This window comes from Glycine max, chromosome 18 (assembly GCF_000004515.6).
Source record: "Glycine max cultivar Williams 82 chromosome 18, Glycine_max_v4.0, whole genome shotgun sequence".
Classification (NCBI taxonomy): Eukaryota; Viridiplantae; Streptophyta; class Magnoliopsida; order Fabales; family Fabaceae; genus Glycine; species Glycine max.
In genome coordinates, this window is record NC_038254.2 from 2014754 (window position 1) to 2031493 (window position 16740).

The 16740-nt window shown below is 36.5% G+C and overlaps 3 protein-coding genes across 6 annotated transcripts; 2 read left to right on the plus strand and 1 right to left on the minus strand.

The window, feature by feature from the left end:
* The first annotated feature begins 1691 nt into the window (after nt 1–1691).
* On the plus strand, nt 1692–5281 carry LOC100787192 (putative serine/threonine-protein kinase-like protein CCR3). Its single transcript, XM_014770437.2, has 2 exons — nt 1692–4476; nt 4645–5281. Exon 1 carries the CDS (start codon nt 3107–3109, stop codon nt 4460–4462), a length of 1356 nt encoding a protein of 451 aa, XP_014625923.1. The 5' UTR covers nt 1692–3106; the 3' UTR covers nt 4463–4476; nt 4645–5281.
* A 649-nt stretch (nt 5282–5930) lies between these two features.
* LOC100787718 (putative serine/threonine-protein kinase-like protein CCR3) lies at nt 5931–7659 on the plus strand. The gene is made up of 2 exons (XM_026126705.2): nt 5931–6216; nt 6304–7659. Exons 1-2 carry the CDS (start codon nt 5961–5963, stop codon nt 7371–7373), a joined length of 1326 nt encoding a protein of 441 aa, XP_025982490.2. The 5' UTR covers nt 5931–5960; the 3' UTR covers nt 7374–7659.
* Nucleotides 7039–16669, minus strand: LOC100788262 (NF-X1-type zinc finger protein NFXL2). Of its 4 annotated transcripts, XM_041012012.1 has the most exons (14): nt 15329–16669; nt 15123–15236; nt 14966–15021; nt 14261–14327; nt 13260–13352; nt 12457–12542; nt 12046–12208; nt 11751–11906; nt 11332–11522; nt 11077–11158; nt 10661–10867; nt 9175–9264; nt 8918–9084; nt 8824–8880 (listed from the first exon to the last, which is right to left on the minus strand). In XM_041012012.1, the coding sequence occupies exons 1-13, from the start codon at nt 16499–16501 to the stop codon at nt 8929–8931; spliced, it is 2634 nt and encodes an 877-aa protein (XP_040867946.1). In that variant the 5' UTR covers nt 16502–16669; the 3' UTR covers nt 8824–8880; nt 8918–8928. The 4 variants fall into 4 exon arrangements, with proteins under 4 accessions (XP_014626513.1, XP_014626512.1, XP_040867946.1 ...); XM_014771027.3 differs by lacking the exons at nt 8824–8880; nt 8918–9084 and adding an exon at nt 7039–8591; XM_014771026.3 differs by lacking the exons at nt 8824–8880; nt 8918–9084 and adding an exon at nt 7039–8597.
* Between the last annotated feature and the right edge of the window lie 71 nt (nt 16670–16740).

Consider the following 16740-nt stretch of genomic DNA (forward strand, 5'->3'; position numbering starts at 1 on the left):
TATTATATGGGTATACTCTGCCCGTAAAGATTAGGGAAATCATCTTAACATTACGCAGCAGTATTTCAGATTGTAGAATTTTGCGAAATATGATCCATTTACGACTATATGTAAATCATCTAACACTTACATAATATTTTGGCAATTCAATTTTAGACAACGTATTTGCACGACATGACATATTAGAGTATTATTAATGCCTGATTCATGTTTATGCGTGTAAGATCATGCTCGTTTTTTTTTCTTTCAAATTTTCATTTTGTCTGTCTAAATTTGGGGTATTCGTCTTATCATTTTTTGTACTTTTAATTAGTGCACCTTAGGATTCAATTAGGAAGGAATGAAGTAATTAACTATTATTAGAGAAATTAACGATTGTTATTATGTAAAAATATTTATGTTTATACATAGTGGCCAGAAGGTACTTTGACAAACATGCAGTTATTTAATCCCATTCAGACTAGGAACTGAGTAGGAAGCTACTAAGAGTTTAAAATGTGAACCCATGTGGGGAACTTTGCTGAAGAAAGTGAATAAGAAGTTTGTCTTTTAGAGCATGAAAAACACAGAAGTTGCGGTCACAAATAGACTCTATTTTTGTCTCTCTTTGAAAGGTCGATGCTGACTTCCGCGTTGACGTTGGGCACATGTTTGAAGGAAGGCAACGAAACACCAAATTAAACAGCGGATTGATAAATGCATATTAATTGCTTCTTGATTACACGGCAGGGATTGTGTAATGACTCACCCACGAGCTTTGAATTGCCCAGTCTCTGTTTTTCTAATCTATATCTAGAAGACCCGGTCTTAGAATTTGTTCTTGTTTATCAAACAAATAATTCCACTATATATAATTTTGTCTCTTCCATAACTACTGACAAATCAACATATGCTCAAGTTAAGTTCCATGAGCTAATGAGTTATAAGTTATTGTGATTCAAGTTACCTATCTTGAGATAACTGTTTCAAATATTTAAAGAGACATTTTTAAAAAGTATAAAAATTATTTCAGTGGTGTTATTTGGTGCGAAAGAAAGCATGCACCAAACATACAAACGGTTAATTAGATATTTTTTAAGTAAATATATTAATTCAAAAAATAAAGATATCAGTATTGCTATATGCTACCAACACTACTGGTTTTACTTTTTATTGACTAAGGATGACATCTAGGAAATAAATAATATTAAAAAATGGCTTAATTATACAACTGTTACTTAATTAAAATTAAAAAGTTGAACTAAATTCCTCGATTATTATAATCAATTAGGTCCTATAATTATTAAAAATATTATAATTATATAACTTCCGATAATTTCATTATTTGATTGACAAAAATATCAATTTTAATACAAATTTTTAATATAAACGATGTAAAGCAAGATATTTTTGTATAAGGTGTTTATGAAACCAATGTAAAAATGATGTCCTTGTTAAGGTTTGAATTATTTAGAAACAATTTATTTTTTCAAAAGAAAAGTTTATAATCTTATTTTTTTATTGAATAATATTTGTAAAAAATATAGTATAACCTTATATTATTTTTATCATAAAAAATATTCTTTCAAAGTAAAATTTACGCAATTATGGTAAAATTTATTTTATATTTGGAATTTGGGACACATCTTATAAGAACCATTCTGGTGAAAGACTTGTAACCTTAATTCACCTGAGACATGCACCAATGATGGTGGGTCACATTATTCGCTAGTTTCAATGCACCAAACCAATGCAGGTTCTCGCTAGTTTCCTTGAATCGTTTTATCTTGCCTGCTATCTTCTCTTCTCAACGTTGGATTGGATCTTTGAATTTTATTTTTTTTATTCATAAATATTAGTAGTTAGTTTATCAGTTTTTTTTTATTTACTTGAAGCATTCGAATTTGTGACTTATTTATTTAATTTCTTCTATTACCTTTTATCATCAAATCAATTGTATCTCTAAATATAATGTGTTGAAAGCAAGCAGTGGATCTCCACAGGTCCTCCGCCAAAACGCGTACAAATTCATAAAATGGATAGTGAATTGGTTGGGAGCATTGACATGAGCGATTTCATAGTTAATGCAACAAGTTTTAGTTGGGCGGTGGTCAGTGCGATAAGAAAAGATGACTATGGAATGACAAGTTTGGAAATATTAGAAAAGAGAGTTTCTATTATGCTCCTATTAATTTTAAGGGTGTTGATAGGGTTGATTTTTCGATCAATAGGAATTAAATTATATTATTTTGAAATTTAATGATAATTTTTTTATATTACAGTTTAGTCCTCTACAATCAAAATATTTTAAAAAAGAAATTAAACTTTTTAATTTCACAAAATTCACTCTCTTCACACACAGACATACCGTCTGTTGAATAACAGACCCAAATGAAGTACTCAAAAGTTTTCTCAAAAACCATTCCAAGCAACAAATCAAAAAGGAGAAAATTGGATTTTGAAGTGCTGCAGCACAAAACTCAGGTCAAACCAAGCACCCCATGAACCCACCCACCATCTCTGTTCGATGAAATACCCCCAACGAAGCACCCCTCACAATTTTCAGAAAAAATACTTCAAAAAGGAAGAAAAAAAAATGAACTTTGGAGCACTACAACACAATGGGTCGTCCCAAATTTTCTCAGAAAACAAACATAACAGAAAAAGATGGAAACCTGGCCAAGTAATTTGTGAAATTAAAAAGTTTAATTTCTTTTTTAAAATTATTTTGATTATACATGACTAAATTGTAATATACAAAAAAATTATCATTAAATTTGAAATAATAATATCACAGCATTAATACCCAACTTAACATAGACACGATAGAAACTCATTAAAAAAAACTAGATTGGTCGGTTAAAAAAAAAAAAGGCTAAAAAGGCGGTGGAGGCAATTGCCCCAACGTCAATGAACGTGGAAGCTGCCCTAACATCAACCTTGTCTTGCCTCACACCTTCTTGGAAAATTCGCCCTGCATCAGCCTCTCTCTATATATGTGACATAATCGAGCATTAGGTCACCAAAGCACATATAAAAATCCATCCATCCATACTTTTACTGTTGATGCAATAAGCGTCGACAGTGGAAAAAGAAAGACATATTGAGAGTGAAATTTCAAGCATATATGGTGAATTCGGGAGCTTCCCCTGTCCATAGTTTTGCTTCGGCAGTGGACAATGCGATGGGTAGTATTGATGGAGATTTGGGAGCATTTCACGTGCATGGTTTTGCTTCGGCAGTGAACAATGCCATGATTAGTACTAGTGGAAGTTTGGGAGCATTGCCTGTGTATGATTTTGCTTCAGCAGTGAACAATGCCATGAGTAGTACTAGTGGAAGTTTGGGAGCATTGCCTGTGTATGGTTTTGCTTCGGCAGTGAACAATGCCATGATTAGTACCAGTGGAAGTTTGGGAGCATTACCCGAGCATGGTTTTGCTTCGGCAGTGAACGATGCCATGAGTAGTACTAGTGGAAGTTTGGGAGCATTACCTGTGCATGGTTTTTCTTCGGCTGTGGACAATGCTATAAGAAGTAGAAGTAGAGCAGATTTGGGACGATCCAGTTCCCCCGTGCATGGTTTTGCTATGGAAGATGTTTGTGGTTCATTCAGACTGGCAGAGCTTGTAGCAGCAACCAACAATTTCTCACGTGACAACATGATTAGCCATGGCAGAATTGGCTTTGTGTACAAAGGCAAACTCTTTGATGGTCGTGAGGTGGCTATCAAGAGGGCTGGAACCAGTACTTCAAACATTAAGGAGTTTCAAAGCATTACACTTGGGCCTTTATTCTTGACCAATTGTCTACACCACAAGCACTTGGTTCGGCTTCTTGGGTTGTGTGAAGAGAAAAGTGAAAGGCTCTTGGTGTATCAGTACATGAAGAATAGAGCGCTGTATGATCATTTGCATGACAAGAACAATGTGGAGAAGGGTAGCACTATGTTGAATTCGTGGAAAATGAGGATCAAAATTTCTTTGGACGCTTCCCGTGGAATAGAATATATACATAATCATTTATATTCTATTCACGGAAATATCAAGTCCTCCAACATTCTTCTTGATGCCACTTGGACGGCAAAAGTATCTGATTTTGGGAAGGTATCAGCAGGAACTAGACATGTATTGACAGAAAAGAGTGATGTGTGTGGGTTTGGAGTTGTACTGCTAGAGCTTTTAACGGGAAAGAAACCTATACTCAAGAATGAGGAAGATGGAAGCACCCGATTACATGTGATAGACTTTGCAGAGCCTGCTATTTTGGCTGGAGAACTGGTGAAAATTAAGGACCCAAGGGTTGGACCACCCGGTGTGAATGAAGCAAAGGCACTGGAGTTAGTGGCCGATACAGCTATCCATTGTGTGAAAAGGGAAGGGAAAGATAGACCAACCATGGCTGACATTGTGCTCAATTTGGAGAGGGCTTTGGCTACTTGTGGTAGTGACCATCGTAGCCCTGAGAAAAGAATGGCTCTTTAAAGATGAAGAAAGTGGTATTGATATAATTAACTAGAAGGCATTATGATACATAAACATCATTTTATTTTAAACATCTCATCAATATTTTTTATTTATTTTCATCTCTCTCTTATCACATCATAAATCTTATCATATTTATATTTTTCTTTAATTTTTATCTCTTTTTTTTTTGTGTTGAATAGGTTAATGTGTGTTCATCAAATATTTTTCATTGAATGATATTTACTGTCATTCTCGTCCAGTACTTTCTACATGGTATATGCCTCAAGCCTAGCAACCCTTTAGAGGATGAAAACACTGTGCAGTTGCGGTCTCATTTGAGAACTTGAGCCTGCAGGTACACTAACGATAATCATTCTAACCATGTTTGATAGGTCGTTGCTGACTATTTGTCTACTTTTGTCTCTTTGAAAAGTGGGTGCTGACTTTCACGTTGACGATGGGAACATTGTTAGATGGAAAGCAACGAAAAATTGGGGGACTAGAAACTAAATAATGTGTAAAGCACATTCCTATTAATTTATATGAGAAAGTTCAAAATTCAATTATAACAACGGGGGACTAGAAACTAGGAAAACTACTGCAATTCACTCACTTCATACTCTAAAAACTCTTATAATTTCCATTCATTTCTATCAATTCCATATAAACCAAGCTAAGGGGATATAGCTATTGATCATTGGTCTCACTTAGAAATTTTTTCGAAGAGTTGAAATCGATTGGTCTCACTTAGAAATTTTTTCGAAGAGTTGAAATCGATCATTGTTCGACCATGCTAATTAAGAATCGAATATGGCAGAGTTATGAGATTTGAACTCATCTAGATTTTGAAAAGTTTGGAATGTGAAAGATTTCAAAATCATAAGATAGATTCGAGTACATGAGACAAAAGCTTAAATGTCCAATGGTGAATAAGATATTTTACCAAGTGTTGGAGCATTGTTTATTACTTTAGCAAGAACTTCACTTCCTTGGGTCATTTTATTTATTGAACCAAGTTGGGTCCGCTAAATTCGAAAAATCATTATCTTAAAACAAGAACAAAATAACCATCTTGTCCACTTATGATAATGTGAACAAACACAAAAGAATATACATATATGGTTTTTCGGCTAGTTAACAACCCTTTAGACTTCAAAAGTTGACTGTGAATGGCTAATAACTTCTCAAAGAAAAAACTTTAAGAAATAAGGATATTGAATACGACGCTAATAAAAATAAAAAGAAAAGTTATTTTGAATAGTTTTTTCATGACATGTGAAACACTTGGAAGCTTCATAGAAGCAAGCAACCCAATGCTGGTTCTCGCTAGTTTCCTGTAAGAGTTTTCTGTTGCGTGGTAGCTTCTCTTTTCAACTAATACACACGCACATGTGGACCCAATCGGTAAGGTGAAACTTCTCTTCCCTTGCCTCGCACCTTCTCAACTACTAATATGGTCTCTGTTTATATATGGCCACAAAGCACATACATACTTTCACTTAACGAATCAAATCAAATGGATTATGAAATCGCTGAGAGCACTGACAAGGCCGATATCACTGTTGATGCAAGGAGTTTTAGTTGGGCAGTGGACAGTGCGATAAAGAGTGAGACTGCGTCAATTTTGGGAGAATCCCGAATCCATAGTTTTTGTTCCGTAGTGGACAATGCCATAAGGAGTAGGACTGCATCAGATTTGGGAACATCTCCTTCCCCTGTCCATAGTCTTGCTTCGGCAGTGGCCAATGCAATGAGCAGCAGTAGTGCTGCACCATTTTCACAACTGGAAACGTCTCCTTCTCCTGTCCAGAGTCTTGCTTCGGCAGTGCCCAGTGCAATGAGCAGGAGTAAAGCTGCACCATTTTCACAACTGGAAGTGGTGCCCAACGCCACTAGACATGTTCCTGCACGATTATTCACCTGGGCTGAGCTTAAAGCAGCCACCAACAATTTCTCACCTCACAACCGGATTCGTCATTTTGGAACCTTTGGCTTTGGGTACAGAGGCAAACTCGTTGATGGTCGTGAGGTCGCAATCGTTAAGGGAACCCAGTTTGGTAAGTCTGAATTTGCCATCTTTTCCCGTTTAGACCATAGGAACTTGGTTGGGCTGGTTGGGTACTGTGAAAACAGAGATGAAAGGCTGTCAGTTTACGAGTATATGAAGAATGGGTTGTTGCGTGATTGCTTGCATGATAAGAACAATGTGGACAAGGATAGCAGTGTGTTGAATTCGTGGAAAATGAGGATCAAGATTGCTTGGGATGCTTCCTTGGGAATACAATATCTGCATAATTATGCAAATCCATCTATTATTCACAGGGATATCAAGTCTTCCAATATTCTTCTTGATGCCAGTTGGACGGCTAGAGTATTTGATTTTGAATTGTCGTTCATATGTCCAGAACCTGACGATGAATACGATGAGATTATAATGGGAACCATGGGATACATGTGCCCTGAGTACATGACTCGAGGTGTGTTGACAGCAAAGTGTGATGTGTACGGGCTTGGAGTTGTATTGCTTGAACTTTTAACGGGTAAGAGAGCTATACTACTCGAGTCTGAGGAAGATGGACCTCCATTTTATTTGGTGGACTTTGCAGTGCCTCCTATTTTGGCTGGAGATTTGGTCGAAATTTTGGATTCAAGGGTTGGACCACCCGATTTGAAAGAAGCAGAGGCACTGAAGATCCTGGCCCATACAGCTATACGTTGTGTGGAAGAGGAACCGAGGCAAAGACCAACCATGAATGACATTGTGGTCGATTTGGATCGGGCTTTTGCTATTTGTGGTAGTAGCCTATATGATGAGAACTTTTCCTATTCCATTGCATTACCATCACATGAGTCCAATCATATGACTCCGGATCCTCTTGATACGGACTCATGTGATATTCCAATCTACGAAGAGAATACGAACTCATGATATTTCAATAAACGAAGAGGATGCGGACTCATGTGATAACGTTTCCCACGGTACTATCTCGGACTTGGATGTTTCAGACTATTAAGAAAATCAATAATAAGAATCTCTCATATTAACAGAAGTTGTTCAGCAACACTACATGACCGTGATTGTTCCACTGTTTCCAGCCGTTGTCACCCAAAGTTCACTTGGATGGATTTTCTATTTTTATGTAATACTTGACTTATAAGAAAGCATGTTATATGTGATTTTTTTGAGTGTTAATTGAATTGAAGTCAATTCTATACATCTCTTTCTTGTTTGTTGTATGAGTGTGTGATAGAGGGTAAAATACATTTGCACCTTATTTTACTTTCAACAATTTAGTGTCAAGAACTAGGTTGTCTTGAACCATAGTCAGGGACTAATAAGAGATATTTGGGACAGATTAAATTTTTCATTTTTTAAAATAAAAACTTTGGAAAATAATCACTATGTTTGTGACATTAGCTATATTTTTTTTAAGAAAAAAAAAAAGATTTTTAATGCATATACGCTATAAAGATATATGATTTTTTTCCACCAGCTTTTCTTCAAACACGTTATCCCCAAATTATCCATAAATTTCCTAACTTTTCCCTTTCAAGTTGAGGCATACCATAATGCTCAATCTCCTGTGCATTTTTTTTTTTCAAAAAAAATTTATTTATTTATCACTATGACATTAATGTGAAATATTTATTAATTAATTAAATTAAAATTATGATTTATATCTTGAAACATCTCTAGCCCTCAATTATTATTCGTATGTAGATCTCAATTGTTTTTTTTTTTTAGTTAAATAAGGATCAAAAGACCCAACCAAATAATGCTTTTTAAGTAGATCCAAAATAACGCACGAGCCACAAATTGCAAGTGTTAGGTGCAAGCTGAATTACTGACTTCGAGGGTCAGCTCCTCCAGAATTAACAAGGTGAGGAAAAGGAAATTCTTATTTCTGCTATCAGCTTGCTATTTACATAGTATTATATAGACATTCTGAATTTGCACAACTGCTCTCCTAGGAATATTCTAGTAACAGAATTCCTATTGCTATTTTGGTGCTGCAAGCATGATTTGGTGGAGATTCTCTAATTTCCCTTTTTCCGGAATTGCCCTCTTCAGCTCAAACATAATCTTCAAGGTAGGTGGGCTTCACAATTCTTCTTTTGCTCTTGGTCTCTTCTCCCTTTTGCACCCCTGTAGCTGGTGCTTCTTCTGTTAGTTTCGTATCAGCAAGGTTCTTAACAATTTTGTGCAATTTAAAAGCCGATTTATTCAGACAAAAACAATCGTAATATTTAGCCAAAATTTTATTTAACCTTGGCTTCCCATTTTGAAACTTTGGGAAACTCTCGGCGTGACTGAATATCTATTAAATGATGCAGTGATTTCCTAGTCTTCGAAAAAATAACGAAACCATCAAACCATATTGAATTAAATGCACTATATATCCTCATTGACAGGGAAGAAATATAATGTAATCAGACTGATAAAAAAAATGGTGTATAAAGGGGGCAATCAAACTGATAAATAATCATTTGATTCGAGAATATATTTGTCTTCGTTCGTCCACTTCATTCATCCAATCATTGAGCCATAAAAGTCCCTTGTACCCATAATATGTAGCAGCAAGAAGTATGACCAAAATAAAGACAAATAGAAGAAACCGCTTCATTCTGGAAATAATTTTCTGTTCAATAATTACATTCATAAGTGGTCAGCGAAGAAAAAGGCAATTGGAACTTAGAGATAGCTCTTTTATTAAGAAAACTAACATTACCTGTAGTTTTGATGCTTCCTTGGATTCTAGAACCTGTTCCCGCCTTTTTCGCCACTTCCGAACTGATTTTTCTGCATCTGGCTCTTGTACCTTCAATAATTACAGAGTATTAGCCACTACCACTACAGATCTGACTAAAAGCGTGCCTCCCCAATTCAATGAAAACATTGGAAAACAATATAATTTAGGAGTAAATAGTTTATGCACTGATGTCAGCATAAGACGTCGTCCCATCACAATTGAATATGTAGGATAAGTTTGTTGATTTTTAGAACAGCTATTTTAAAAATCATACTTACCATGATTTCTTATTGGTTGACTGTGTAAAAAAATTCACAGACAATGCATAAAATTAAATTAAAGAAGTTAAAGACATTCCATATTGGGAATAAGGTAATTAATAAAAACTAAGTAGAATTAAAGAAACAGAGAGAGAACTTATCATGTAGTCCAACAATTTTGGGCACACTATGAAACAATTTAGTTGTTTCATGAGTTTAGATACAATTTAGGTTCAAGGGGAATGGAACCAAAGCATTAGACACGGGATCACCTTGGTCTTATTTAAAATAAATGGAGTAAATAAAAATGCTTTTTTTTTTCTCAATTGGTAACACATGCATTCACTCAATTTTTAACCAATGATCCCCATGTCCTCATTATGCCAAGTTATTGTGGCTATCTGGAGTTTGAAGTGCTGCGTGGAGCATGCCCAGATAAAGGAACTTCTTTCAGCAGAATGGATAGCACATTTAAAGATTTATCCTAGTGGTAGAATTCACTGATACTGTTAGTTCAAATCAATCTAAAATGGTCATGGACAATGTCAATTAGGGTTTTCAAGCCTCACGCCCTCACTCATTCACTTGACCTAGCCTTTGAATAATATTCCTAATACCCGCTATTTCCACCTCTTCAGTCTTTATGCGTAGGTCTAAAGATTCATGGGAAATTCAAGGTATCGTATTGGATGAAAATGTAATTTTAGAACCTTAGATTTATGTATGCATATATGTGCATATGTAGGGGTATTGCCCAAGTATAAAATGGGTCTAGCATTCTCACAATGCATAATATTTATAGGTGTTGCAAATTTGTATCAACAGAATAAATGTAAATATGGTAGAAAAACCCAAAGAATTTCACTCTTTCACTATCCTTTTTCCCACTCTTTAAGGAGTAAGTAGTTGCTATTATATTTGTAATTCGAGTTATGAAACAACAGGGTATCCTAAAATAGTAAAATACAAACTCTACATTTTGCCAAGCATCAATATCTATATGTATTTGTGATTTGGTATACAACTCTAACTAGGTTCTGAAATTTACACCATTACCTTAAATGGCAATGCAAACACAAAGATGCCTTTACAAGAGCTAAATTTCCACAAGTACAATCCAACTTTATAGCATTGATGAAAATAAAGAAAGCAGCAAAAAGATGGTTTGGAGCAAATGTGGAAACTTCTGACGGAAACATGATTACCTCCGTAACTCTAGTTTTACGTAACTGTAGTTCTGACTCAACAACCTGCACTTTACTCTGACAATCAGAATTGCAAGGAATGAGTCCAACTCCAAATTGAATTTTTGGAATATCCATTGGATGGCAACCAGCAAGATGATATGCTGCTTGAACATCTTGACAAACCCACTCCTTTTTCAATGTTTTGCATTTGCATCGAACAGTGACCTGGGAAGAATGATTTCATATTTTAAAAGTCAAATTGGATAAATAAAACAAAATAAGTGTTTGCAGAAAAAAAAAAAAAAAAACAAAATAAGTGTAGTCATTTTCTTAGAATGCAGTAGCTAGAACAGTAATACAAAAACACCGTTTATGCTAATTGTGTTATATTCAAATTCAAGGCATGAAGTTATAGCTATTGAATTGTGTGGTACCTTTTTACAGCATTTCTCAGCATTTAGGCATTGACCAGGATGACATGTCTCTGGGCATAGATGTGTACAATTTGGCAACTTTCTGCAAAGCAATGTGACGAATAGAGTCGTCATCTAACTTTAATAATCAATTAATAGAACTAGAAACAAGGAGGAAAGAAAGCCTAACAGAGATTTTTAACTTAAAGTTAGTTTCAAATGCTAAACTAGATCTTTAAAAAAATATAAAGTTAAATTTGCTACTTCCTAAATTACCTGTGACATGGCCCACCACATGAACGGACAGTCTCTTGACCCTTTGCAGACAAGCTGTTGTAATATAGGCACTCAAACACATGGACCATCGCACCACAGTGACATGACCGTTTAATGAGCACCTTGCATGGAGGACAGTCTTCAGGATGGCATCGCCTAGGGCAGTGATGTGGACATGCTGGCTCTCTTTCCTGATCAATGCAGTTTACACATCAAGAAACAAATTATCAGCTTTGATTTTAAAAAGAATACAGGAGTTTCTTTCAACTTTACACAGGAAGACAAATGAGAAACTTCAACAACTCAGCTAAAATCCAGCGTAAAACATAAAGAATACATCAAAGACCGTGAATGACAAAGACACCAGTTCAAAATAAAGAATAAAATATGGATTAATGGAATTAAAGAAGATTTAACACCTTTTGGCAAGGAAGATAACAGTCTTCACAAGGTTCGCTCCCTTGTAACTGGTTCTCCAAGGCATGGCAGGTTTTTGTACAATAATGATTAGCACATGGTAGAGGATTACCACATAAATTTTCACAGGAGAACTGTGATTTATCAGAGCAGACCATCTGATAGGAGGGTGGAAAAGAAACAGTAACTACATTAGCAGCATAAAAGTAGTTAATGCAAATTGCTTTTGGGAAAATCATCAAAAAGAATCTTGCATATCAAAGTTCATATAGAGCTTTGAAGATAAGCAAAACAAACCATTCTCTCAGCTCCAATGTGTTGCCCAACACATGATCTCCACACAAGTTCTGGGCAAGGAGGGCATGGAGTGCCAGGAACACCTTCACTTTGTTGTATAACCTTCTTTTTCTTTGGTTTAAGAGAAAACTCTGGATTAGGAGGAGGCCTAGCACCATGACACCTTCACAAAGACAAAAGAATCGAGGAAAGCAAATAACTAAAAGTTAAATGTACGGACTGGTAATTTGGTCATGTGATACTAGATTCTGATGAAACTCATGCATTACTTAGTCGAGACTCAAGACATGAGTAGAGATAAATGGATCTGTGTTTTTGGACTTTCCATTTACGCTAAATGCTAAAAAAAATCCAAAGTCCTAACATGCAAGCATTAATTTTATCGTACAAAAAGAGAAAATTTTATCAAACCTTAATTTGCATGTATGACCACATTGGTACTCTTCGGCACAAGGTAGGCGACAAGGATGGCAGGCTCCATAATGGCATTTATGTGGCTAGACAAAAATAACATTTTGTTAATAACACAAAAAAGAAAAAAGATGCACCATCAACAATCAAGCATATGTTTTTTTTTCTCCAAATTAATGAATATATATATATATATATATATATAAGTATAAATTGTATAATAATGATATCTATGGATATCTTATAGCATAGACTTACTAGTGCACTGTCACAAAATTAAAATTTTAATTTTAGTAATACACACAGCCAAGTTTTACAATAAATAAACCTGTAAAATTTTATTTAAAAACAAGAAAAAAAAATACTTGAAGCTACAACTGATATCTAGGTTGAAAAAAAATCTGAAAGACCTAAAGCTACAAATTAATAAATTTCTTAAAGTCATAACTTATAACAAGAGAAAATAGCAGTGATTAAATAGGGATAGCAACAGCTAGCACATCATATAAATGGTTGTAGCCAAACCAAATGAAAGGACTGTATGACCCAAACCTTCTCCAAACTCATTCTAAATTTTCTACAATACAAGAAACATGGCTTGGTAGAAAATAACCATAAAGTAAAATGATACTCTATTAAAGACACGATATTACCATTTGTAGAAAAAAGAAAGTCATAAATCATTTTTTTCTAAATTATTTTCCTCTACCACAGCTTCAGCTTACAACAAATCCAGAATATCTCTGCTTGAAAATTTAAATAAATAAATGCCTGCGTCCAAACAAGTCAGTATCAAATGATACCTTGATATTTGATGCATGCCGGCATAAAGGAGTGATAGGACATGGCTTAGGACATCTAGGAGGCTTTTGGTCCATTTCAGTACCACATGGAACCTGGTACAAAATCCACTACTCAGCACAGATAATTCAGGCAACTGAGGCAAGTGCTAGCAAAATTTGAAGAAATCCAAGTACATAGCATCAAGATCCAGAATATTAATATAAGATAACAGTGCCATAACAGAGAAGAGAAAATAGACCTCCGTAAACACACACAAAGGAAGACATAACAAAGAATACCAGTGTGTTTGTGTGTTTACTGACACAAACAATCAGCAAGATTAAGTAAAATTATCAATTTATTAAAATTAAAATACAGAAGCCCAAAGGTAACAGCAATAAGTAATCCCTTGTTTATAAGATCCCGGAACTTCCAGTTTATTTAATGTACAAATATATAGTACATAAATTAACACTAAGAAACCTCCTTGATTTGATATTATGCATTTACCTATGTTGTTCCACAGAATATACTCAAATGACTTTGCCTTCATTTAAATTATCACGATGTAAACGTGATTATATTACACAAACAAAGATGATATTTTGTTGATCAACTGTTCAGCACCAAAGAGCCCTCCCCACAATCAACTCAGGTTTTCACTTTTGGTGCTTGAAAATGAGTGGCACATGTAAAAGCAAAGTCTTCTTCGACAAATGTGCCTGCCGAAAGTTATCAAACTTACTAACAGATAATGAGCCAAACATCATCTGGCCATCAACTTCCATGAATTAATCAGTTTATACTTAATAGTTAATAGTCTTATATTTACAGAGGTGATTACAATTTACTAATAATTTACGTTCAAGAATCTCAAGTTTTGGGAATACAATTATAAAATGGGCTTCGCAATAATAACAAACATGTACATTTGAAGACTTATATTTCATGTAACAGGATAAGATCCAGCAACTATTTAGATCTACTCTCTTGGATAAAATCCTGGTGTTCACATTCATACCTCAAAACGTGTCTCTCCACATGCACATGAAATTGTCACCATTATTGGGCAAGGAGCACAAGGACCTCTGCAAGAACAAGAACAAAGCTAAGTATCATCGTGATGTGTTCTGCCTATGTCCTATACTTCATCCTTCACTAGTTAGAGATTAAAATATGGTTTTGTACATATAATATGCATAAGAGATCAATTAGGTCCCTTTATCCTTTTCTTTTTTTTTTGTTTGCCCATATTCTTAAATAAACTGATCAATGACTAATTTGACTTATTTAAATAATAATAATATGTTTCTTCTCTATCTAGTCCATTGTGATCACATTGTTAGTAGATGATGATGACACATTGATAATAATTAGCATTCATGTACCAAAAAGACCTTGGTAGTAGCATTTGAATAAGAACATAGAAGAGATAATTATTGGGGCAGCCAGATATCTGCATTAGCCATACGGCAGTTGGGACGGCCTGATCTCAGCCTAAAAGCAATCTGACCAGTGCGGTTTTCAGCCTAAAAAATGAACAGGCTGACCTGATTTCAGCTCAGATCTAGGATCATAAAAAGTTTCAGTTCAGGGGATCATGATTCATGAAACTAATCTTTTAAGTGTAAACTTTAAACATTAAACAAAGAAGTATTTCGGCTATTCACCTTGTTGTCTAAAGGAGTACAGACAAAGCCCTAGGGAATATAGGCAGAGGACATACCTATGGCATGGAGAAGGACATTTATGGTTCTTACATCGAAGCTTCCTGCCGCATATCTAATAATTTTCAGAAACAAAAGAAAATCAACCAACGCAGTCCATCACAACTCACGAATCTTCTGCCAAAACAAGATAACAGCTACAAAACAGGCACATACCTCAGAGCAAGGAGGGCAATCCCCATCACAGCAGCGGCGCTTACAAGCATGTCGACCGCAGTCACGCATCCTCTGACACTTCCTTTCGCACGCCAAATCTTGATAGCAAGGAACCTACTCTAAGTTCAATCAACAATGCCTACCACAACCATTTCACTACCATAAACCGATACACATCCAAATTCAAAAAAGCAGTAAGCACTTACATCTTTCTTGAGGCTCCCGCATCGACAAGACTTCTTCACAACAACCCTGCAAGTCTCAACGCACTGCCCACGGTGGCACCGCTCAGGGCACCTGTGGTAGCCACAGGGCAACATCTTATCACAGGTAGCCCCACAAAGCTGCAGAGGAGCATCACAAGGCATTCCTTCATAAACCCTTTTCCCACAAGGGCACGTTCTCTTCCCCTTAAGGGGACACTCACCACACTCACCAGAATGGCACCCTCTCTCACAAACATGCTTCCCACAGCCAAGCCTCTTCTCACACGGATTCTCACACTGAAAACCACGATCAAAGCACTCCCTCTCCTCCTTGACCTTCCCACACCGGCACGTGTACACGCCACGTGTCCGGCAAGGAGGGCAAGCGCCAGGGTGGCAAAGTTCAATGCAACGGTGAACCCCACAATCCAAAAACTTGGAACAGGGTTTATTACATGAAAACTCCTTGAAGCCACATCGTCGAACATCTTCAAGGCACCCGCAAAAGCATCGAACTTTAACCAGTTTGGGGCAAGAGGGGCACGGCCCGGGGTGGCAGAGAAGCAAACAATGGTGGCCGCAATTGTGCTTCAGCTGTCTTCCACAAACCTCGCCGCAAGAGTGAGGTAAAATCCATGGATCATTGGGAGGGTTCTCTATTTTGCCGCAGAAGCAAAAGTAGGTTTTGGGAATGTGTGATTTGTTGTATTCCGATCTGCATTTGGGGCAGTTCCAGAGGGCCGTGTCGGAGGCGCTGGCGGAGGAGATGGAGAGGCGTGTGACGGCGCGTGCGGCAGCGAGGTCGGAGGCCTGCCGGGCCCAGCTCTGGATGCAGAAGAGGTGGAAGACGGCGAAGCAGAGGGAGGAGCAGGACCAGGTGGCGTCGGAGGGTTTGATGCGTTCGAGGCAGATCAGGCACGAGAGGGCGCCGGCGGAGGAAGAGGTTAGGAAGGATTGGATCTTCGAGAGGTCGGTGCCGGAGTGGCCGGAGAGTTCGAGGTAGGGCTTAAAGATGGAGTCGGAGAGGTCCGAGTGGCGGAGGGGGGCGGAGGAAGAGGAATCGCCGCCGTCGGAGTCGGAGTCGGAGAGTAGCGGTGGCGGTGGCGGTGGCGGTGACGGGGAAGGGGAAGGATGAGAGTGGTGAATGTGAATCTTATTCCATGGTGATGTCATGTTGCTGGCAATGCTGCGATCCACCCACCTGTGTAGAGTGTGATGTGACTCTGTTGATGCTGTTGTTGTCTCTGTTTTTGTGTTTTCATCATTTTTGTTACTGCATTTTTAACGAATTAAATAATGAGTTTTAATTATTCCTAGTTAATAAAGTTTATTTATTATCTAATAAAATTGTATAATTATATTTAATAATGTATGATAAAAATATCGTAATAATGTATTTTTAGGTAATGGTA

What these genes read in the sequence shown, in the direction of transcription:
- LOC100788262 (XM_041012012.1), bottom strand. Translation starts at nt 16,501, where the DNA reads ATGACATCACCATGGAATAAGATTCACATTCACCACTCTCATCCTTCC. An exon ending in TGTCCTTCTCCATGCCATAG is followed by an intron (nt 14,328 to 14,965) that starts GTATGTCCTCTG and finishes TTGTTCTTGCAG; the next exon opens with AGGTCCTTGTGCTCCTTGCC. An exon ending in GTTATCTTCCTTGCCAAAAG is followed by an intron (nt 11,523 to 11,750) that starts GTGTTAAATCTT and finishes TGCATTGATCAG; the next exon opens with GAAAGAGAGCCAGCATGTCC.
- LOC100787192 (XM_014770437.2), top strand. Translation starts at nt 3,107, where the DNA reads ATGGTGAATTCGGGAGCTTCCCCTGTCCATAGTTTTGCTTCGGCAGTG.
- LOC100787718 (XM_026126705.2), top strand. Translation starts at nt 5,961, where the DNA reads ATGGATTATGAAATCGCTGAGAGCACTGACAAGGCCGATATCACTGTT. An exon ending in GAGCAGCAGTAGTGCTGCAC is followed by an intron (nt 6,217 to 6,303) that starts CATTTTCACAAC and finishes GTAAAGCTGCAC; the next exon opens with CATTTTCACAACTGGAAGTG.